This window comes from Lichenostomus cassidix, chromosome 3, assembly GCF_008360975.1.
Source record: "Lichenostomus cassidix isolate B80296 chromosome 3, HeHo_3.0, whole genome shotgun sequence".
Classification (NCBI taxonomy): domain Eukaryota; kingdom Metazoa; phylum Chordata; class Aves; order Passeriformes; family Meliphagidae; genus Lichenostomus; species Lichenostomus cassidix.
Genome location: NC_139483.1, coordinates 105,229,408 through 105,254,772, shown reverse-complemented (window position 1 = coordinate 105,254,772; position 25,365 = coordinate 105,229,408). Strand labels below are relative to the sequence as shown.

At 41.1% G+C, this 25,365-nt stretch overlaps 1 protein-coding gene across 5 annotated transcripts in view; it reads right to left on the bottom strand.

Moving 5' to 3' along the window:
* KLHL29 (kelch like family member 29) overlaps positions 1 to 25,365 on the bottom strand; it is a 389,016-nt gene that overhangs the window by 217,116 nt on the left and 146,535 nt on the right. For all 5 annotated transcript variants that reach the window (XM_085056969.1, XM_085056972.1, XM_085056970.1 and 2 more), the window contains one exon: positions 22,790 to 23,095. In XM_085056969.1, coding sequence (XP_084913095.1) covers positions 22,790 to 23,050 — 261 coding nt within the window. In that variant the 5' untranslated portion in view covers positions 23,051 to 23,095. The remainder of the gene's footprint in view (positions 1 to 22,789; positions 23,096 to 25,365) is intronic.

The window sequence follows — 25,365 nt, the reverse complement described above, 5'->3', positions numbered from 1 at the left end:
AAACAGAAGGTGCATTCAAACTTCAACCACAGCAGCTAAGCAGATCAGCTCTATGCAGAAAGATGGGTTTCTACTCATAAACCAAACCCCCAGCATGGGCAACCAGGCTGCAGTTACATATCCTCCCCCTGTGGTCCTTGCTCCAAGGGAATCCCTGGCAAATGGGCAGACAGCTGAGGCAGCTGTTTAAAAATGGTGCCACCGTGCCTCCCAGAGTTCAGAAACTCTTCCCAAAGTCTCAAAAGCCTAGAACCATGTTCTTGCAAACAGAACCAACCCAAAGCCATGATAGTGTCTTGGGCTCTTGCTGTCTTATTTTGTGTTCTCCTGGACTGTGGAGTATTCCAGATTATGTCCCTTTATTTTCCCTACTCCCTTCAGTGAACTGTAGGGTTTTTTCCTAGCAATGGTGATATATTATCAATCCATAACATCAGGTAGAATTTAAATTGATTTACCTTCATGCTGCTTAGTACAATTTGTTGTTGCACTGTTCAAAAATTTGAAAACATTGGGCCCATGCCCTCTCTGACTATTCAGAGTACAAGCATGGATGAAGCCTTGCAGTCCCTCATCACCTTTATGTGGTGCCTCATAAGTATCTCCTTGATGTAGCTGCTTTTCCCCTCTCTTACAGTCACCAAAACAAAACACTGAAGTCCAGCTCCACAGCTGTCCACACCAAAATTTTAGTGAAATCAGGAGGCAATAGGTTTTCACACATCCTGGATGATTTGCCCAAGACCAAGCCATCTGTGAAGAACATAGTCAAGAGCTAAGGAAAAACCCCTCAGATCTCCTCACCACTCCATGACTGCACCATTCAGGATCCTTCACTACTAGGTAACAGAGATGGAAAATGTTTACCTGCCTTTATAATCATGGAGATTAGATATTTAAAACAGACCACTGTGCCTCGTGCAAGTGTTATTCCGCATGTTGGGCTGTGAGATAACACACTGGAAAGAAGCACAAGCTGTGATTGTTGCAGCTGCGCTCCCTCCTTAGTGCTTCAAAGCCAACCCAATGGTCTGGCTTGTTTTTGTCCCTTCTCAGTTTGAAATCAGTGTCCCATCTCCACAATAGCCTCAAAACTCCAGTGTTCTTTTTCAATAATTTTCCAGCTCCCCATGGCCTCTACCGATTCTCCTATTCCTTTAATATATTCCTTTATAGTGTTCCCACAAAACTGAAAATGAGCAATTTGATCAGAGATGGCAAACGGCTTTGTTTGTGTGGATTTACCTCAAAATCTTGAGGTTGAGTGCTGTATCTGCTGAGAAAACAGTTTTCTAAAAGCAAACTCCAATGTGATAATGTCACCAACAACCCAGAATGAAATTTCCTGACATTTTTCTGTTCATAAGAAAGAGCAAATACCTTGTTTATGACCAAGTCATGTGTAATGGGCCAAGCACTTCCTACTAGCATCACAAATGAGAAAAATTTGCATTAATGAAAAACAGCAAAAGGAAAAGCAAAATAAAAAGGGGAAATAAATGTATGCAGTGAAACACTGGACAAAGTTTCTGGCACTCAAATTATTCAGTATAGGCAAGATGTGATTTTCTGTCTCCCTCAGCAGGTGGATAATAAAAAAATAATAATAGTAATAATAATAATAATACTGGTATTAATACTTACAGTATCAATAACCATTTGCAGAACATGCATTCATTTCATATTTAGAGCTTTAAGTACTTACAGCTTTAAAAGTACTTACATAGCTTTTGCTGCCACAGATGGGTAAAATGATAAAGAGTATCACGACAGGTTTAATTTCGATATCGGACTTCCAAAAGTGATCTACAGGGTCCCTCTGTATCCAATGGGAACAAAAATGGATACCAAAGGAGACCTTCAAACCACCTAGTGAAGGGTGAGAAAAATCATCTCTTGGAGATCACTAATCCTCTCTGCTGAATAAAAAGAGGGGCTAAAGCCAGCTGTTTATAGATGCCTAACATTTGGATGGATAAAGATGCATGAGGTGAATCAAAGCCTCAAGGATTCAACAGAAGCTGTCATGTGCAACAGGATCAGGCTCTGTTTCCCTAAACTTCTCCTTATGCCTCATCTGCTGGACTTAGCCTGTTCCCAGGAATGCAACAGAGAGCTTTCAGGTACCCCACACTATTGGAGGCAAAATAAATGGAAATGGATGGAGAAATAAATGGAGAAGCATGGAAATAGATGAGAAGCAAAAAAGTGCATTACATATGACAAATCTGTATAGTAGGCACAAAAAATAAAGCCTTCCAAGAGCAGGAAAGAATCAGCAGATGAGCCAGTTCATTTATGTCTTATCCATTTCATTTTTAGTGCTTAAGTAATAAAACAAAACAAAAAAGATCAATGAAACAATTTGAGATTTTCTGATCTCAAACAAGAAATTTCATTAAAAAGAAACAGCTTTTTCTATTTTCTTTTTTTCTTTTTCATTAGGAAGAGCGCAAATACAGCTGAAAGACTTGATGAGTCAGGAGAAAACTCAGCAGAGAGAAGGGACATTTTGTCAGGATCGGGGGAGAGGACGCAGACGTGCCGAATGGCCCAATGAGCAGCAGAGAGATTGCTGTCTGCAGGAATGTCGCTTTGTCCAGGGAAACACTGCCAAGGCTGCTCGTTCTACCACGAGGCACAGCCCACCAGCTCAGTCTTTCAGCTGACAGACACAGCCTCTTGGTCAGGCCTTCAGGACTTGGTCTTGATGACACTGTCGGCTTCTCAGTTGACTTCTCAACTTCCCGAGGACTGATGAGCTCAGCTTGGGCAGCAGAGCACGGCATGGAGCCCTGCTGCTTTGCCACTGACCTGACATGGTTATACTCCCCCACAGAAGGACAAATGTACTTCTGCAAACTTGTACTTTCACAGACACTTCCCTCCAAGTATCTCCATTTAGTTTTAGACAAGCCTTTTCCAAAGCAAGGCTCTAAAGTCTGTAACAGTACCCAAATGTACAGAACCATATCTAAAATTATGTGACTGTGGTCCTGCCCTATGTCAAGTAGAAGTTTGCTTCCTCAAGTCAATTTTTCAAAATGCTCGTGCTTGTGCCAAGTCACTTCTCAGGCTCTTCAAAAGATCTTCCAGGATGGAAACACCCTGAAATGGTCTGAATATCAGCAGGAACTGGACCTCTGCCTATGCATGAATTTCAAAGGTGTCCCTATTCAAATAGCTTGCAAGAGCTGCTCAAGGAATCCAGCAGAGCCAGAATAAAGGAAAGTAAATAATATTAGTCCTGTATCTGCAGGAGGTGGAAGCTAAAAAATATAATTAGTGGGAGTCCTCAAGGACAGTCACTAGCTACTTTCCCTGAATCCTGCTGCTCCAATATTGTGTTGTGTTGCAAATGTCATTGATTTTCATTTTCTTCCTCTGAAACCCCAAACCTGTAATATTAAATAAGACTGAGGGAATTTCATTTTGTGTCCAGAATACACTAAGCAGACAGCAACCCACTATTGTCTGTCCTAGCCCATTAGCTTTATTAAAAAATTCAACAGAGCTGATTTCTGAAAAAGCAATTTATCAGTCTGCAGTACAAATATGGTACCAGCTGAAAGTTATTTTATTTGAATTTAGGTGTTCCTTGGCCAGGATGTACCATCAGACTTTCTAAGCTTGTCAACATTGATAAAAAACCAGGTCAAAAGTATATGATAGGTATAATTGCCTTACTCTTCCTTATCCCCCCTTTAACCAAAATGCATAAGCTTGTATTGCATTTCTTTACAGAAGAAGATAATTATTGCTGTCATTGTCACATCCAGTTCTCAGTCTTGGTAACAAATTAATTAAACCTGGCACCCGACCAAAAGTCCTTCAGTTACCCTGTCAATGCTAATTCAGAATACCATACATTTTGCATAGACTGGAGAAAGAAAGGAAGGATGGATCTAGAGTGTATAAAGTTCAAACTTTGTTTAACATGGAAGACTTTGGTCCCTAGTAACACTCTGTTCTCCAACACAGTGGGTGAGTCTCAGACAGAGGGGGAAAGAATTCAGATTACAGGATTCCCTGGACATTAATGGGTATCCTATCAGCAAATCCTGACAATCAGTTGATATACACTGCCATCACACTGTTTGACCTCTTTCTACTTCAAAGTCCAACAGGTATATTTTAGATTCACAAAAGCAGCCAGACTGCAAGAGCAGCTTGATCTGGTTTATGACTTACTGCAGTTACAAAAGCTAAAATAGACTAGAGACAAAAATAATCACAACTCATGCTTGAGAGTACACATTAAATTGACAGGGAAATCTCCTTTTACTCAGTTTGCCACAAATTTATTGAAAACACTGCAAGTTTTCCCCCCAAAACTTGCAGCTTTACATACAAACTACTTAGACGAGATATCACAAGTAGTCTATCAATATTCTTCCCCATATACAGCAAGTTCTAGTTTTCTGAACACATATTTATCTAAGCTTTTGGCAGTGGCAAACTTTTTACGCAACTGCAAGCTTTCCTGACAATGTAGAACCAAATACAGGTTTGCCTAAGAACTCCAATTCATAACTCGATGCCAAATTAGCATAAGTGAAATATGAGTATTTAATATAATAAAACATGAGCTGCAAGCACCGAGCCCATCCCAGGAAAAATGTGAAACCAGAAGGTATTTTAATGAAAATCTGGAAGCAAATATCACAGTCTAATATTTAAAACCCATAAGAGTTAATTTTAGTTTGAAAGGAAATAATTTTTCAAAGTTCTGTATTCTGTTTAAAAACAGATTGAGCACGTTTATTAAATTAGCAGACCACTGCATTTATGAAATCCATAAGTCAGATCAATGGTGCACAGTCAGCTCTACAAAGTAATTGCTGGCTTCTCTCAAAATGGACAATCCAAAAACTTCCAAGGACTAGTTTTTCCCTTCATTATTTATAACAAGCAAAACATGGTGCAATAGATTGTAATTCATAATGCTTTTTTAATGTTTTTATAGCACAACACTTGGACTCATTTCTAATCTCTTTGAATGACAGGCTGCCATTACTGAATTTCCATTAATATGAATTATGAGTACAATATATTTTACCCAATATTTTCTACCCCAGGACTAACGTGATTCTACAATAAAAAAAAACCCATAGTCAGCATTTTTTTCAGAAATGGAAATCACTTACAGCCATCAGAGATTAGTCTTCCTGCATCACTATGTATCTGACCTCAACCTTGCATCCATTTGACTTCACAGAATCATCAGACATAATTCATGCACATTTGTGGTCACAGAATCACAGAATACCTGGAGCTGGAAGAGACACACATGGATGATTACATCCAACTCTTAGCTCTGCACAAGACACCCCAGGAAGCACACCATGTGCCTGAGAGCTCTGTCCAAACACACTGTGAACTCAGACAGGCTTGATGCTGTGATCACTGTCCTGAGGAGCTGCTCCAGTGCCCAACCACCCTCTGTGTGAAGAACTTTCTCCTAATATCCAATGTCCTCCTCCCCTGACACAGCTTGGTTGTTAAAATGCCAGTAATTAGCGAAGTGTCCAGCTGTGGTTCCCAAGCAGCAAGTCAAGACTGGCTCAGCAGGCTCTCCCTCCTCTGCCCAGGAAATCACTTGGTCATTTGGTCCAGGGAGTACCAGATGGACAGACATGACAAGTCCTGTCCTTGTGTGTGTCTCCAGACACTGATGTGAGCCTGAAGAACTTGTTCTCCCTTTCGAAAACAGATTTTAAGGATCAGGTGACTCAAGCACACGTCAGATATTTTCGTTTTGCTCACCAGCAGCTCCCTGCCGTGGATATCTCTCCCTAAGAAAGTATCAATCCATCTAAATTACTATAGCCATACTAAACAGTAGAGATGGGAATAGCCATCCTGAGTTCAACGGGGCTACTTGCCTGCTTGAAGGTAAGCCTATGCTTCATGTTTTATCACATGGCATAAAAACAAAGATACATGTGGTAAATGAAATCTCAAGGTGCAGCTGAGGGCAGTACATCCCGGGAAAGGATGCATACAGTGTATCTACAATATCAATCCCACTGGAGGCAGAGTATTGAGCTGTATAAATGCACAGTCTTACCTACCATGACTGTTCTTACCATTTACTAACTGATTTAGGATTAGCAGCATAAAACATGCTTTAACATTAACACAATACCAGTGAAATATGGCAGCTTCTTTGGAAAAAAATCCTTTTTTTAATGGTCACCAATGAACTTTGCACAGACCTTGCACTAACAGGGCAGAAGGGCAACATAGCATTTTTCTTTGATTTTCAAAAGACATGTAGCAATAAAAATCTATTAAATGAAACAAAGAGCTTTCCAAATGCCAGGAATGGTCTGGTCCCTGCCCTGCAAAGCTCCTATCCAAAAATGACAAGAGAACGACGTGATGAAAATAACACAAGAACCAAGCAAGTAGATGACAGGTAACAATGTTGAGTAGTTTCATGTGTGTTTCTGTACACACACTCCCAAACAAGTATTTGGCAAAGTCTGCTCCTAAGTACAGATGCATTCAGAAATACTCACAATCCAGCCATAATCAGAGGATTAGTCTTTGCCAGCATCATGGTGGTAAACAGTTCTTTAGGAGAAATCCATGTACAAAGAGGGTGAGGGGCTTGCAAACAATCTCTGGAAGCGCAAGCCAGGCACAGAGGATAAACAAAGCATTTATCAGAAAAGCAAACAAAGAGGTAATCAAAACGGGAGTCCTTGGGAAAACAGATGGCAGGACTGGGGACACAAAAAGATACATGGGTGGAAGCAGAGTAGGGGGTTGTTTGAATGCTTCTGACATTTCTTTAAATGTCAGCTCATAATTGTGACATCTTCACCACCATCTTGTAGGTAATACAGCCCCTTCTAGCAGAGGCCTTGCATTTCGTGGAGAGCTGCACTTTAGCATTTCAAGCTTCCGTCATGTTCCCGTCTTTTATTCTGGGGAGAATGAACAAGCAAACATCAAACTCCCACTGAACACCTACTACTTCTGTTTTCACTCCAAGGTTTCCTCGTTGTTCAGTTAAATCTCTGGGTCTATTATACAGATTTAGATGAAGAGCTACACAGTGAAAAGCACTGGTAGATAAGTGAGAGAAAGGGCAATATTTAAAGAAGTTTGGAGCACACAGCCTACTCTATAAACACTCTGCTGGAGAAGGGGAAATGAGTGGGGTACAATCTTTTGCATAAGTTTACATGTGTAAAAGCTGTGTTAATAAAAATCAATCCTTGCTCACTATTTGAACACAAATTACATTAATAATTCCATTAAGCTATCACTTCAGCTCATTATTTTACCCGTTTGCACTTCACTGTGCTCACTGTCAGCATCTGCTGCTTTCCCTGGGAAAGAGGGAAGGCAAGGCCATGCAATCACATTCCTGTTCAATGCTCTCGCCTTGGCTAACTGCTGAGAGGCTCTGAGAGAAAGGGCATTTCCACTCTGTCCTACCCAGAAACAGAATTCATGGCCTTCTAACACAACCAGCCTCCATCCCACGACTTAACATCCAACATCTATCCGCAAATTCAAATTGCCCAATTATCAGAGCTACTCAGCATGCTTGCTCTATACTTTACTAAGCAGATACTTTAAAGAGGAAAGGGGAGGGAGGGAAGAAAAGGAGAACTGATGCACAGACAGTAATAGATAACAAGCAACATAACTTTATATTTTGAAAGTAAAAGCTTGGAGGGAACAGGGGACACAGGACAGACCTAGACAAAAAGAAAACCTTCCCCCCAAACCTAGCCCTACAACACAACACTTTGATCATGTTAAACATTCAGGGAGGCAGCAGATAACATAATCACAATGCACAGCAGGGTCCTCAGTGAAAAATGCGTACACGACTCTTAAAAGGTTATTACAGCAAATTTAAGCAAACCAATTGCACAAAGACCAGAGAGCAGCTAAACAGAGGTTTTCAGGTCTTGTGTTCTGATCACCAGGGCTCATTCCAACTGGCTCAATTTGATCTAACCATAAAAAGTCAAATGATATGAAGGAAGATATTTCCTCCAGTAAATTGAAAAAGGTGGAGTGGGAGCTTATTTAGATTTGCTTCTTGCAACTGCATTTCTTCCTTTCTTTCCCCCTCAAAGCAGCGTAGCTCTTGTAAAAGGTTTCAGCAGCGGAATGCACATTTGCACATTGTGCATCTCTGTACTTTTATTCTGTCCAGGAACACTCACCTCCAAAGGAAAAGCAAACAGCCAGGGCACTGAACACAATGAAGCAGAAACACAAAGGGAAAAGAGCTGAGAAAAAGAACCTCATTTCCAACAGCACTGAACAACTACCCGGGGCTAATAGTGTTACATTTGACTGAACCTGGCTGGCAAAACACCCCACTATTAACCCCTAAGCTGTTCATCAGACAGACTCGTGAACTATTCTTCTACAAAGGTACAACAGATTTGGTAGATTTTATGGCTGATTGGATGAAGAAAGTGAGTCCCCCAGAGGTCTTCAAGATATAACACCACAGGTGAGGTGCGCCAAGCTTTGTTTCTACAGCTTCTTCTGAGGGGAACTATCCCAAATATAACATATGGTCATAGATTTCTATCCAGATGCCATCATAAATGGATCAGTAGACATTTCCTATGAGAAATGCTCCAGATAAAATATTTGGCACTGAAAAGTCTTCAAATTTGTCAGCACTGGTGGAAAATCAAGGCCAAATCCACCCCACATGAAGACACACATATTAAGTGTGCTGCTTTAATTTTGTTTGCCCATGCTATGGCTGTGCAAGATGGAGTGTGTGGTCTGAAAGCGCCACATGTGCAAACACCAATTTTGGTTCATATGATGACTCAAATGCTGAAGGTAAACCAAAACCTCAGTTGCAGTGCTAGTAACATGTGCCTGAAAGGCAGTCTGGAGCTTTCTGCTCATGTAATAAGACAACTTCCATTAATAAAAGGCATTCGTAATTTATCTAAAAAAAAAAAAAATCAAGATGCATACATAACTACACCTCAGGCAGATGGAAATGGAAATACGAGGATGAAAACAGGGCAGAACAAAAGGATTTAACCACACTTCTGGAATTTCCCCAGTCCTGGCAACTAGCACCGGTTTATTGGGCTTTCCTTGGTAGAAAGCAGTATTATTTTCTGTGCACTGCTGTAGTGAGAAAAGAAGAAAAGAGACAGGCTAGTAAGTGCAAAAACAACTGTGCAGGTAGTGAGAGATGTTTCTACTTCTACACTTAATGGCTATCACGATCTTTCATAGCAGATGCATGTAAACATCTGTCCAGTGTCTAACACAATCTCTTATTTCTAGATACAACTGAAAATATAAAAATCATTTCCTGGCACCGGGCACATCTAGAGAACATATTCATTCTGATACAGAAACTCAATTTGCCAGGAATTGGTGCTCCATGTGCAAAACCTTGACAAAGATTTCTGAAAATCAGCTGAAACAACTCCCTGGAAGATACACATCTAGACTCCCTTAGACTATGCATTTCTATTTTTAATGGAGAAGTGAGTTCACAAACTATTCAAGTTGCTGCAACAATTTATAGCAGGAACAGACCACACCATCTCAGTGCACAGGTACACTGTCCTAAAAAGAGAAAAAGTGGAAATGTGCTTGTGCTCCTTATTGCTCAGACACAACGTAGTCAAGTGTGAAACTGTGGAGTCAAGTAAAACCAATTACATTTGCCTCAAACACAGAATCATCCCAATAACTAGAAGACAAAACGGGGCCAGGACCTGTTATATGGCTCTAAGGCCAAATTATATGGCTTGGCCACGTTCACAGGATTATACACTTTTACCCTCCAAAACAAGGTGGCTATATCCAAACTGCCAATTGGGAATGGCTGCTGGCTCTTGCTAATCCCCAGGCCATGCCTGGGAATTGTTTATGACAGCACTAGCTTGTCCAGGCTGAGCGCAAGGCAGAGCTGTGCTAACAATTTAATGGTATAGATGATCAAGTTCCAGCTCTTGGGCTCGTGCCCTGGCACCGCTTGATCTTCTCAGGGAGACCTCGCCAAACACAGTTGTACTGTGAGCAGAGCTGGCTGGAACACAGACAAAAAAAGAGTATCCAACCAAATTTAAAATCTTTAAGCGTTGTCATGATTCCCTTCCTTATTCTTATGTTTTTGTTTTTGGGGTGTTTTTTCCCTTTGTTTTCCAGACAGCCTTTTTTCCATTGAGGTATTCCATTTGCCAAAACAACAGAAGGTCAAAATAGTTGTGATAAGTGCCCAGCGTGTTTCATTTCTTTCCATGATTCAGTGGCAGTTGCCAAGAAGAAGTGGTGCTTCCAGTACAGTCAGGAATGCTGTGGGAAGTGTCGGAAGAGTTTAAATCAAGCGTCTGATGAAAAATGGGGCAGGAGGAGGAAGATGTTGAGACTGAACTGGAAAGGTGAAAAGATAAGTGAATGAAATTAATTGGTCCACAAACTTTGCAGCATTGCCTAAGCTTTGCTTTGTGTCCTAGTTCAAAGAGCTGGATGCAAAAAGCACACAGCTCAACAACTGCTGTGATTGCCTTATCTCTCTCTCTGATTTTGAACCACTTTCTTTGATCCATACCAAAAGAATCATACAAAAGATCTTTGCTGCAGAGCAAATTCACTCCCTTACCAACAGCTCAGAAGGTGAGGTAAGCAGGATTGCCTTTGCAGACTTATAATCAAGGTCAAGGTACCTTCCACAACTACCTTTGTGTGGCAGGTGTTACCTCTCAGTTCTCTGAAGGAAACGTTTCAGGAGAGTCTAGACCGACTTTTCTCCAAGACTTCTCCACAGCTCTTTGCACCCTTTCACCACCAGAGAATAACCAGCCTGGTTTCATTGGAAGGGGCCTTGGAAAGTGGGTACAATCCCTCCTCAGAGCAGGCAAAGACAATACTGGGTTGCTTGGGATTTTGTCCACTTGAATTTTGGGTAACTCCAGGGTGTTTAGCAACATCTCTGAGCACCTGTGTCAGTATCTGGCTACCCTCAGTGTGAGACATTTTTTCTTTCTTTCTAACCAGAAATTCCCTTGCTGACTTTTGTGTGCATTGTCCTTCCTCTTTCCACTTCCACTCCTGAGAATACTCCACTGCACTATTTTACAGGACAACCACCTAGCACCCGAGGAATAATAGCCCACAGGGAACTGAAGAGGAACACAAAGTAAAGTGGTCAGTTTGGGTCTATCTGGGTGAATTTAGAGGTGTCTTGCTCTACTCTTTGACTTCTGGTTATTTAGAAGGGTACTCTGCCACCCCACTTTGTGCACTGCATCCGAGAGCACCTCCAGTCTCTACAGAGCACTGACACCAGACCTGGGCTGCCCTGTCCCTTTGCAAAGCAACCATTGACAACTTACTTGGGTATTATCTACCTAAACTTGGGAATTATCTACCTAACATGAAAATGGAAATGAATGCTAAGAGAATTGGGATTGTTTAGCCTGCAGAAGAAAAGGTTTTGGTGTTACTTAATTGCACCCTTTCAGTACCTGAAGAGCTGACAAGAAAGATGGAGAAAGACTACTTACCAGAGCATGGAGTGACAGGACAAGGGGGAATGATTCAAACTTAAAGAGAGTAGGTTTAGATTAACGATTAGGAAGAAATTCTTTCCTGTGAGGGTGGTGAGGCCCTGGCACAGCTGCCCAGAGAAGCTGTGGATGCCTCATCCCTGGAAGTGTTCAAGGTCAGGTTGAATGGCGCTCAGAGCAACCTGGTCTAGTGGGAGGTGTCTCTGTCCATAGCAGGGGGTTTGGAACTTTAAGGTCCCTACCAACCCAAACCATTCTAGGATTCTACGAAGATGGATTTATCATAGGACTTGAAACAGCTGTAGAAATGATAGCTGCGATGACATGTAAGAAAGCTTGAGATAACATTATCCTGCACTACTCCTGAGCTAAAAGTTATTGTAGAGCAGTTCATATTTCTAAGCAGGCTGAGGAAATAAGGTGAATGACAGCTTTGTATGTGGCAAACAAAGCATGTCTGATCCGTATCTTCAAAACCTGTACACATCTGTGTCTTAATCAAAGCAGTGCATCTGAGATAATTATTCATGTGCATGATGACCCTAAAAGCCACCAATCCTACACATCAGACACTATGGTCACAGGAAAACTACCAGAAGAATTATTGGGAGCAGTGGAAAAAAATGTTTGTGAAATGGAGTTTAAAACTTCATAAGCAAGAATGGAATTAATACACTCAAATTTTCCTCTATAATCCAGCTTGAAGAACCTTGCAAAGATAAATGCTAGACCTTTAAAAGAAGGGATGATAAAGATAATTAATGGAAGCTTAGAAAGATAATAATGTCTCAAGTCCATGTGGGGTATAACTACTGCTCAGCTTTTGAGGAAAAGGAAGATAAATTATTCAGTCTTACTCCATCCCAGCATGAGGCAAAAATTCTAAAAGAAACAAGCTGTTCAAAAGCAAAACTGTGATGACTATGCCAAGATAGGAGTTAGGCTCAGAAGACCTAAAATAAATCCGAAGTTCTGGTATTTACCGGCTGATGAGGATAATGGGTATTGTTTTAAAGCAAACCATCAAAACCTCTGCCTTGGGAAATATATTCAAGAGTTGATTCAGTTCTAGGATTGTGTCAGGATATTACAGAATGCTTTTGGTTGGAATGGACCTCTGCAGACCATTTGGCTCCCTCCTGCTCAAAACAAGGCCCATTTTGATGTTAGATCAGAGTGTCTCTGTTCATGCACAGCAGAACCTTTCCTATGGAGGTTCTGCAGCTCTTTTGGGACTTTACTCAGTTTTGGACCCAACACCTACACTAATGTGCAGTGACACCTACACTAATGCACAGCATGGGCAGCAAACAGGAGGAGCTTGTATTTGTAGCAGGCAGGGGGGATCAGTCTCTCCCCCACCTAACAGGCAATAGGACAAGAGAAAATGGTCACAAGCTGCACCAGGGGAGATTTAGATTGGATACTGGGAAAAATTTCTTCACTGGAAAGATTATCAAGCATTGAGAACAGGATGCCCAGAGAAGTGGTTGAGTCACCACCCCTGAAGGTATTAAAAGATGAGTAGATGTAGCATTTGGGGGACATGGTTTAGTGGTGATTTGGTAGTGCTGGGCTAATGGTTGGGTTCAACGATATTAAAAATTTTTCCCAACCTAAATGTTTCTGTGGTTTTATAAACAGCAAGAAGCACTGTTTTACTGTGAGGGTGACAGAGCACTGGTACAGGTGGCCCACAGAGGCCTGGAGTCTCCTTCCTTGGAGGTACTGAAGGTCATCTGAACATAGTCCTGGGCAGCTGGGTCAAGGTGAAGCTGCTTCAGCAAAGTGGCTGGACCAGACAATCTGCAGAGGTCCCTTCCAGCCTCAGTGATTCTGTGATTCTCCCTGTTCCCACACATTTCCTTCGTTCATCTGAGCTTGCTCAGGATTTCCATGTTCAGGCAGGATGGCCCCCAGCCATGCCTGCTTGGCTCTTGTACAGCAGCAGAGCAATTCCTGTGCCAGCAGGAGGTTGTCACTGATGAACTGCAGGATCCTTCTGCAGGCTCTTGTACAACACCTCTGTAAGCTCCTCTTATAAAGACTGGCACTTCTGAAAAGAGATATGGATTTCCAGGGGAACATGTGGTCAAATTTTGCCCAGCATCAATCTTTAGAGGTGTTTCTCTTGCCAGCTGACAAATGTTCCTTGATACACTACTTCAGTGGTTTTGAATGCATGGGCTTCATATAACACTTTATGTTCCTTTTGAATTAAAGGGTAACTTTAATTATATATAACATTATAATATAAACAGTGTGTAATCTTAAAACATTCAAATTGCACAGCCAAGAAAGCTTCTTTTTCTGGACATGTTTGTGCAACAACTTGTTTGTGCAACAACTATTCACATACTTCTCAGTGCTTTGTTTCAGGATTACCATAAAAGACTTGGGATCATAAACAGTAAGAAATAATGCTATGATATGAAGAATTTATTACTAGTTATTATTCATTATTTATACAGTGGGTGCCTATCGTTTTACACACAAACACCACTTCATAGACAGCACATATTTTTCTGCAGAACTTCTACAAGCTTTGTTTTCCAAAGTGAACCAGTTTGGTCATGCTAAATTGTAGTGGGTAACAACCACATATGCTTCAGCTTGACAGGAGCAGAGAACAACCAAAACCAGCAGAGGCAGACCAGCTTCTGGAGGAATTTGGAATAGCCAGTTCCTCCAAACCAAAGTAAACGTGCATTTTGCTTCCTGAAAAGTGCCCACTTCATCCAAGAACAGAGTGTTACAGCAGCTAACCATCACTTGAACACTTAGTAATGCCTCAAATGCCAAGAGAAAGCCCAACCAAACAACTTGGATACCCACAGGTTTATCCTTCACATGCTTCTTTTAAAAGCAATGTTAGATTTAAATCTTCATCAGAGCTGCTTCTACAGACTGAAACTAGGGTCAGGAAAACGTGTGAGGAATTCCTTCCATGGCCTCCCTTTCAGTGCCCTCACAGGCACTGACGATAAGCCTCTGTTTTGCCCATTCCCAAGGAATTCTGCAGGAGATGTCTGCACCTTGTGTGCCCCATGGGGACAGGACAGGACAGGACAGGACAGGACAGGAAAGGACATCGCTGCTGTGCTGTGACTCCCAGTACTGCTGCCCCCAGAGCAGCCCAGGCTGCCCAAACTTGGTGCCACAGAGTCACAAGATCCTCACGCTCCTCTTCAAGGCCTGGGCATTTTTTCAAGAGGATTTTCAGGATTGTAGACAGGGCAGTGGTGATGCTTTAACGTCAGTCTGGAGTGTGAGCCCTGGTTGATCAGAGCTTCCCGGTATGCCCGGAGCACATCAGCCTCTGTCCAGGGTTGGAAGGTGCAGCATTCCCAGTACAAACAGAGTTTAATGTCCTGTTTATCACTCCCAGGGACAAATTTATTTTCGTGTCTATCAGCTTCACAGACAAGTGCTGTATCAAGCAGAAACTCAAAGCCCAAAGAAATCATAGGGAGAGGTGAAGCTTTTCTCCCTTCTATTTCTTTCTTTTTATTCATTAGGTTCATTTGTTTTGCAAGCTGAGGAAACCGATGCCATCAAGATAATATTATGTTTGTCATATAATGCATTTTCCTTCTGCTATGCATCAAAACTGGTTTTTTTTAAATTACCATTGTTTTCCTATTATAATAAAAATTACGGTATGCAGACATCCCACCCGAGCAGTAGAGCAGCCCTCTAACAAACTATTTGCATCAGTCGCCTTTATACCTCAATCAAGTCATCCCCTCCCTCAATGATTTCTCTGACATTACCCTCTTCATGCAACACCAAAATCAGAAATTACCTTGCTATGCAAGGATCAGCTTTCTTGAAAATAATTTCCAGGCCCTACCTATTAAGCATTGACAGCAAAAATAACAGGAAACCACCAAGTGATTCCTCGTAAAATTCTTTCTGTGGCTGTGTTTGATGGTGACAATAGCATTATGTTCCTAAATGACAGCAACCGAGCTCAGGATTATATGCACCTATGACTCGAAGAACCTGCCCTCCTTTAGAAGTGCTGCTCCTTGGAAATAAACCCTCTAGTAACCCACATCAAATCACAGGCAAGGCAGCTCCCAGGCTTTTTTAGCCTGACAGGAGGCTGGGACAAATTTTATAATGAAACACCCATGACTCCTGAATGACAGAAGTATATATTTTGCTACGTTTTGAATGGATAATCTGCAACTAATACATGTAATGCTGAGAAAGAAATAAGAAAAAAAAAAAAGAACTCTAAATAATTTCAAAGAATCAAGCACTTAAATCCTGGCCAACACAAATTTTATTTAGGTTTTATGAATGATATTTATCCCTTTTGGAAGTCAAGAGACTTTTTCATCAAAGTGCCAAAGCCCAGAAATACTCCTTTTTCTTCATCCAAAGCTGTCATGTTTGTGACCTTGTAAGTATTTGGCGATGTCAATTAGTGCTTCAAAAATAGGGCCTTTCATCTTCAAATGCAACTGGACCTAGAAACTGGCCAGACCTCCTCGCTCTTTCAACAGATGATAAACACATGGTGAGTAAAAAAATCCAAGCAGCTTTTTATGACTTTACAGATTAATGAGCATGCCAAGACTTTCCAACCCATTTTGGTCCAATAAAGTATCTGCGAAAGTTGACAAATTAAACCCACATTTTGTATGTTTCAATTTCTACACTATTAAAAATATGCACAGATACCTCTGAGAAAAAATACTGAAATAAGGTGGTAAGAGGAAGTGGCAGATTATCAGCACAGCTTAAGACCTCCCTAGGGCTGCAGATCATTAGGAACAACCTTTTAGAGTGGAGTCTGAAAAACACCTGAGACATCTCCACTTCCTTCAAAGGGAAGAATTGGTTCCTGTACGTCAGTGCCTTCATCATACCAATTTTAGCACCCACCCTTTGCTCTCTTCTCCCCTGGTAGTACAAATACTTCCCAGAAATTGTAACTTTTTTGTAGTAGCGTAATGTGATTACTTCAGCAGAAGTCATTGCTCAGTTCAATTCACAGACATTTTTGGTCAACTTGTATTTAGAAGAAAGAAAAGAAGTGTCCTGAGAGTCAATGACCAAATCTATCTGTTTCCTCCTCTCATTCCTGGTACAAGCTGTCGATTCTACAAATGCAGCTCTTAATGGAACTTCCTTATTTGAGGATATAAGGATGATATTATAATGGTATTTTTTTGTGGTGCACCCTGCTGGTTTCAGCCTGGCTGGGCTGGTGTGATGGCACATCATGGACAACATCATACACTCTGTCTCTCTCCTTGCTTGCAGACTACTCACAAAAGGCTCAGTCTGGAAGCTGCAATCCAGTTAAATGGTGTGTCACCCCAAAAGGTAAATTGTGCAAAGCTCACTGCATTTTCAAGTCTAAAGAACCAGGAGAATGTGATTTGGGTGCCAGGAAAAACCTGTCCTTTTGTTCTGTTACAAACCATTGAGTGTTATATACTCTGGGCACTGCTCTGATTTCCTAAACATTCATGTAATAGTCTGCCATAATCACAGCTTCAGGTGCATCAGAAGTCTCTGCTTAGGTGGGAACAGGCTTGCATCTCATTTACCAATGAAACTAGACCTTATTCTATTTTAAAAATTTATCCACTGGTAAAAATGTACTCCTGGAAAAAAATCACTTTTACCATTTGACATTCAGCGACTGAAGCCTTGTGTACCACACAAGGTACACAATAATTTGCCGAAAGAATCTGAGGATCTTTATCTTTTGCCACAACTGCACTTGGGCTGGATTGCTACTATCTGAAATGGTGACAAAAATATGCCAACTCTCAGTACAAACCCTAGGGAAGAGGAAGAACAGCTTTCACAGAGAAGCTGGAAGAGCAAATCCCATATATTTCATCACCACATGTTTTGACTGTTTTCTAGCAACTGTTGTATTCCAATATTTATAATCTCTCTCTTTATGCAAACGTCTTATGTTTTATAATAAAAAGAGTACATAAATTTCAGTTACCGTAGCAGAGCAAATTGTTGTATGTAATTAGTCATGTACAACATAAGGCGTAACTTGAAAAACAATTCGTGTTTATTCTTCCTCTGCTTAATCAATATTTTAAATATTTGTGCAAGCCATACTCCAACTTAGGAAATCACCACCTCCAAAGCGAGAGAAAAAGAACAGACAACACAAATCCTGGAACCTACAGCAAATCATCTGCATCTGACAGGCTGCTGTTAAGAGAGCTACATTTTTTTGGCCCGTGAAGGAAAGAAAAATATAACATTTTACTTCTGTGCTGTTTCCCTTTATTCCTTTTTACGGTGCATTCCTCAGCCATGCTGACTTGTTTTTCCTTTACCATAAGAATTTTCTTCCTTCCCCACTTGTTTTTTAATGCTATTTAGTTGCACTGATACACAAAGTCAGTAGTGGCTACTTCTTCCCCTGCAATCCTTGCCTGACTTTCCAGAGACATCCAAATGTTTTATCATCACTGTCTTCCCTCCCACATCATAACTGTGGTGAACCACAGTGGGATAAACTCTGGTAGCAAAAACACACAAGCCTTAAATGCTACAGGAGTACTGTGAGAACAGGGGGCCACGATCACGCCTCAGTTACACTATTTAAAGACTTAAAACTGCACAGCTATCCCTGAGCTCAACTATAGAAAATCTTATCAAAACTGAAGACTGGTGTTTTTGTAAAATTTGTCATAGGTTTAACCTTGAGAATAACAAATCATTAAGTGTTGGGGGGCTGAAGAATCAATTTATGTTCCAAGCAAAGGGTTTTTTAAATTAAGGTCGAAAAAAATACTAGATCTCGCCTGGTGGTGCACAGATTCTGTTGATGTATCAATCTTTTCAGGCATTTAAAAATAATATAGAGATGATAAAAGTAAATGTTCTATAACCAAAAAATCTCTTGGTAATAAAATTTCAAATTACAGCCCATGACAACACTTCTAAATTGAAGCTGTGATACAGGAGCTTTGATGGAGAAAATTGTACAAGTAACTCGCAAAGTAATTCGGAAAAGCAACAAAGAATGAAGGTGCTGCTGAGATGAACAGAAAACATAGCTGGAATGGTGTGCAGCATCCTTAAATGAATTTCAGACTGTTTTGTTGCCAATATCTTAAGCAGTGTTGTGGTCTTATAGGATTTCTTGAATAGCTTCCTTCAACCAATAAATGACCTCACTGCAGAAAAAAAACCCAAAACCCCCACCATGTACAGTACCAACCCTGATCTCAATCACCATACATGGCTGAGCTCAGTCTGACAAATTGATCCAAACACAGAGTTAACTGGCAACATTTGCACTTTCCTGTCTACTATTGGTAGAAGGGTTGAGAAGTATGTCCAACAAAGGACTCATCCCTTCAGACTGTGCTGCTTCTGGGTGCTGGTTTGTGGCCCAACTCTTTGGGTATAGCATCAGGGTAGAAAAAACAAATTGAGTAAAAGAGCTGAAACTTTTGCTCGTGGTGGCACAGGATGAGCAGAAACCTTAAAAATCACTATCTCTGAGTGCCTCACTTTCCCTGTCAATATACTGGATGTGCAGCTTCAAACTATTTCTTACAAGTTGATGAGGTTTAAATAGTTCTGGTATTTTCTGGCAGCCTCCAATGAAATGGGTTATAGCAGTGCAAAGTCTCATTGTCATTTTGTTCAGAAAAAAAATAAAGCTTGGGAAAAGAGAGCTTTTCTGTTTAAATAACTCAGACCAAACATCCGTAACCACTTAAAGGTGGCAGATCCACTAAGCATGATTTGTACCAAAGCATCTGTAGTAAGAAGGTTACAGGTATGCTTTGAGAATAAATTTCAAAGGTCTGCAAAGTATAATTAGTTCTAAAGTTCTCCTACACATTAATAATTAGTAATAAAAACCTTCTAAAGTCCTCCACAGAAAGCAGTAAAAAACTCTTCCAGAAGCATGAAAACATAGACCAAACCCAAACCCCTCACAGCTAGTCTTACATATCCCTAAGCTTCCCCCTAAGATGGTTTCATTTTTTTCTCTCCTTTCCAATGCTTTTTCTATTCATATCACGTCAGTTGTGGCAAAGTCTTTAATCTTACATACATTTACATAATTTTAAAGACCATGGTTCAGCCAGATTAGGTAGACTAGTGGTCCTTAAAACAATTTATCTATTAATTCCTTGAACAATTCCCCCACACAGCAAGTCATACCGTCCAGTTACATGTAGTAGATGAAGAAGTTTTTCCTCCATTTTGAATTTGTCACTTTAGGATTCAGTTAACCTTGAGCTGGGGGAATGGGATGGGAATATGACCAATATCTGCCAATACAGGTAGCCAGAAGACAGATCTTGTCAAACAGACTTCAGTCTTTGGCAAGACAATGGCTGTTTGATAACTTGTAATTGAGGACGATGCCATGTGTATGTATTTTTAATAACTATTGACTTAGCACTTTGGCAAAAAAGTCTGGAGCAATTATTAGCTGTACAGACATGGAAACAAAGGGAGGGAGCAGCTTTATCCCCATGCAAGGGAATGATGAGTCTGATGCTGAAAGGATGCATATGGTTTGGGTATCTATGTGGTTTTACCACCCTTATTTTCAAAGGTAAATGAACAATGGAGAGGATGCAAAAGATACAGTTATTTGGAGGCTACTGAAAGTGGTCAACAGCAGGAAACTAGAGGAACAAAGGACCAAAGGACTGAAGAGAGACTAGATGATTTACAAAAAAAAATGAAGCAACCTTTTAAGTGGGAGGATAACTGGTAAGTAGGAGCACAAACTGAAGGGCTACAGATGGTAGCTCTCTATGGTTCAAGATCTCCAGACCAGCTCTGGAAGATATGCTTAAATCCAAACTGGTAACTGGAGGGGAGAGAGAGGCCCTTCTGTCCTCAGCCTGGGCCAACACTGCTGGCTGTACCCATCTCCTTGGACAATGAGACAAGAGGAATCAGCTTATCCATCTTCTTGCTTCATGGCACCTTATCCTCTTGTGTGGGGCACACCCCTGCCACTGAGTTTAATGACCTGCCATAAAGCTGGGGAAGGTTCAGCCTGCAGAAGGGCAGCTAAACAATCAAATATCCCACTCCCAGAAAAGAACTAAGAAATCCAGCTGCTAGATGACACCTGTCCCCCATGAGCTGGCACCCCAAAAACATGCTGACAAAAATGGTTACTAAGGGTAGGTAGCCTGTGATCTCTCCACAGCTCAAGGCAACTTAGCACATGCTTGGTTTATTTTACAAAATATTGTTATATTTTTAATTTTTATGTTTTTATTTTAAAAAGAAACCAAGTAACCATGTTGTTTTTCTAACTTGTGATCTCTTCCTGATATGGATGTAATTTTTTATGCCCCAGCCACTAGCTGGATTCTACCAGGGAAAAGCCCTGTCTGGTTACACTGCTGACCACAGGTATAAATCTGCTGTGTGGGGAGAGAGACACAGTCAGGCAGGGTCAACAGGAGTGTGTATGAGCACCTGATATTTTTTGTGACACTATTTCACATTATTGGAAGCTTGCTAGGCACCATATCCTTACATCTCTGTTCACCCTACCTACCTACCTACGTAAGTTCTTCAAAGTTTTTTCCTCTTTAATACATGCAAGTTTGAATTTTTAGAGCTGCTTAGCTGGTTCACAGCAGAAGAAGCTGGGGCAAAAAATCTATGCATTTTTACACATTTATTTTATGGGAGATTACACAGCTGATTAACAGTTCTCAGAATAAAAAGTGTCTCCTGTTACCTCCATTCTTGTCTATTTATTGCTTTTGATCTATTCATGCCAAAACATTCTTACTAATGAAAGTCATCAGAAAATTGTCTAATAAGGTAATTTAGAAGACAGTTCACATCTAGCATATGATCAAAAGGCACTTAACTTGCTGTTCCTGCCTCCTCTCCCACAATAAACACATGGTTTACTAGCACTGATAAGCTTCAAAATGGTTTTGAACATCTGGGAAAAGGGCTGATCAGCTCCAGACAATTGTTGGACTCTGGGCAGACCCAGGAATAAAGGTCATGATAAATGAAACCACTGCTTTGGCTCCAAAATTGCCTCAATCTTCTCCAGACAAAGCATGATTGAAATGCATCTATCAGTGGATAGCATCTGGAGAACTCGAAAAGTGTTTTGATCAGAATTTGAGTGGTTTCTTTCAAATGAAAATAATTTTAAGATGCCATGGCAAATTTTTACAACCAATCACACTTTGGGCTAATGTTTCCTTCTGCAGCATTGACCTTGTTTTTTCACAGTGTGAAAAAAATCAATATAATAATGGTACTGCAGCAAAATTTCAGCTTGCTCTTGGCTTACTTTAAATAACTTCATTGTCTCCTTTCCCTCTGTCTACATCTGCTGTATTTGGCACTACCAGTTATTAAAATGAAACTAAGTTGAAAGAATATGTTAAATATCATAAAAAGAAACCCAGCAACGCTTCTGTCTCACTTTGCCAGTGCTGTGGTCACCTTCACCATTTGCCAGGGCTTTCTGTTCCCCAGCTGTTCTACCTGAATCTGCATGCAAAAAGAAAGCTCAGCTTTCCCTGAGAATATCAACTTGTACTTTGCAGATCTAAAAGAACTATTTTTAATTTTTTCTTTAAAAGGAAAAAATCACTCTCTTCCCTCCAATAATGTATTGGAACAAAAAAGCCCAATGGTTTACTAGTGATTTCAATTCTTTGGTGCTTAACATTTTGTTACTCCTCAGTGTGCATTTTTGCACAAATGAGTGAGCCTGGTTATAGCAGTTCCACTGTTTTAATCCAACTTGCACTAAGAATGAGGCTTTGAGAACCTTATAGGAAACGATCAACTAAAGAGAAGAAAAAACATCATTCAGCTAAAATTATGGCCTTTAGTCACTTTCTACTCCCTCTGGATGAGAATCACATCCACTTGCTGTCAACCACAGCTCTGCCTTGGTCAACAGAGAAGAGCATTTCCAAAAGAAAAGTGGGAACAATATGTCCCAGGGAAAGCCACAGAAAGCCCAAATGTAGGAAGTGCTGAAAGGTAGGAGACATTTCCTCTGCCTGGGCCTCTCAGAAGCATGAGGACACTCAGTCTTGGAACAAGAAAGACCTACTCTAGTGTAAGCACAACACAGAAAAGAATAACAAAGACACAGACTGCCCACAGAAATTTACTTTCCTACTCTTAGCTATCCCACGAACACAAGCTTCACAAAGGGGCAGGCGACGCTCCATCTCTACCATCCCTTCAACAGATCAACCCCATACAACCGAAACAAGCTGCATTCTTACTTTGGTACTGGAAGCTGGGGAAGAGTTGGCCACCAGGCTGGTGATGACATCGCTGTTGCCGGTGGTGCAGGCGGCGGTGGCCGGCGTGGGGAGGCGCGAGGGGACGATGGGCAGGGGCAGCAGCCCTGGCCGGGAGCTGCTGGTGGTGCTGGCGGCGCTGCTGCAGTTGGTGCTGCCGACGTGATTCCCGTTGGAGCTCCAGTCCCGGCGATCCCAGCCGGCACGGTAATCTCTTTCAAACCGGCTGTGGTGCCGTGACATCTCGGTGGAGGGCAGCCTCGTCTCAGAGGGAACTCGAGAGCCTGCCTGGAAGGTTAAAGACAAAGAGCAGTTAGGGATGAGGTCCCAGCACTGTGCTCTGTAACCACCAGGGCAAAACCCTGTGGTGCCTCCTCTGCTTTAGGAGAACAGTGTCAAAGGGAATGTTAATCTAGAACACAAATGAGAGAGTTTGGACAAGCAGAAGGATGCAGTGGAGAGCCCAGTCACACAGACCTGAAGAAACACCATCTGCCCAAACTCTTCAGCACAATAACAAGCAACAGCATGCAAACTGTGAAAAGCCAAGTTAGAAGTCACAATGCAGTATTCTGATACCAGGAAAACATTCCCAACAGCTCCATCGTGCAGTTTTCTCAGTAGCCTTCAGATCCTTTCTGTAGCCTCCTTCCTGCACCTGACACATGACCAAATATTGATCCTAAAGATCAAAGAGAAAAAACATCTACCTGCTAAATCTACCAAGTACTTCTCCATTTTCAAAGCCAAACACTGCTTCACACAGCCCCCTTCTCTCCTTTTTGCTAGACCTCCTCACTGGAAGATCCTACAGGAACATTTCACTCCATGACACCTCCCTGTAGCAAGGATGCTCCAGGGCAGGCCAACATGCCCTGTCTCCGTCCGTGCTTCTGGCTAGACTTAAAACACTTAATACGCATAGGTGATCAAATGACCACATTGTTCTGTGTGATCATCCTGTCCTTATCATCCCTCAGTCTTTGTTATCCACAGATTTTATCTGCCACGGGAGAGATGTCTGAACACAATGTTGGGAGTCAAGACTCCCAACATCTAATCTTAGTTCTGATAATTATATATTACATAGCCTAGAGCAGTTACTGAAGTCTTCCTGGCAAGGTCTCCTAATGTGCAAAATGGTGGCAATAATGCTATTTTCCCAGCAGAGTTCTGAGTAAGTGAAAGTTGACAGCATTTGCAATAGAAGAAACAGTATGAATAAATGCTAAATGTATTTATTTCCATAAATAAATAATGAGTATCTAGGTCACTGCAGCACCTGATTTATTTTATTTGCATCACACGATCCACTAAGCTCTTTGTAATAATAACATCAGGTCGGTGGAAGCAATGTTGCTTCACAGATTCTTAGATACAAAAATGAATGGTAAGAATATCTGTTTATTTTAGGACTGTGGATGGAGCCAGAACTAAACTCACCCAGAAACCCAAAGAAAAGAAACTTCTTAAGAGAGATAAAACTTAGAAGTGTTATAAAACACTGTGCCTATCAACAATGTTAGTTATTCACCTGGTAGAAATTAAAAAGGCAAACAAAACCAATCATTATGTCTAAAGGATGAAAGGTTCACCTGGTTCACTACAGAGCTACTAGCCTGAGACAACTGAGACTCTTCCTCAGCTAAAAATTCAATAATATAAATGTGTATTACAAAACTTTGCCAAATTCCTTCCCACAATCATTATGTTCAACAAAAGGTCAAACCAGGTCTCCCAAGAAGCAGCACTTTTGATGGTTACATTGCCCCTCTGCAGGAATGAGCAACTCCAGCAAGAGCTTACACTGGGGACAACACCACAGTGTTGCTGGTATTGACCACAAAATTAACATTCCTCTTAACCCAACTGGTTTTTTCTCCACTAGAATGTGATGCAAGGTTTGACTTGATGATTTGAGGGCTGATGTTCTGGTATTTACTTAGATTCCTCTTTCTTGTATTTTTATGGCCATCTGATACATTCATTCAGAAGGCTAATTCTGTATTTTCCAGAGGACCATGTGAGCTCAGCTGTACAATGACCACAGCAAAACCCAGAGACACCAGTGCTGTGAAAGGTGCTCCAGTGAAAACAGAAACTTTTCTTTTAACAGAAGTGAAGAAAGCAAACTTTATCTCCAGTGAAAGCTATCTCAGAATAAAATCAGTAGCTAAACACAGTGTCTTTAAACATTAGAAATTCCACAGGTATAATCCCACTTTCATTTGTTTTATAACCATTTTGCTAAGTCAGGCAAAAAAGAAGTCTGTAAACTGCAAGCTGCAATTTCAAAATATCCTTTTATTATCCCTTGCCTTTGAAAAAGTTTCTTTTAAATCCCAACAGCCTCCACCGCCGTATGAAGCCGTCGTTTGTGACTGTTTGGCTGGTGGCTGTCAACTGAATGCCCTTCTCCTTCTGAGCTCGAGGATCTCCATTAGCTGTATTAGTGTACTGCTTGACAAGGCAACCAGGGAGAACCAAATCACATCTCCCCCACCCACCCACACTCCTGAGCACATCTGACATTTAATTCAGTGGAGAGCAGCGGCACA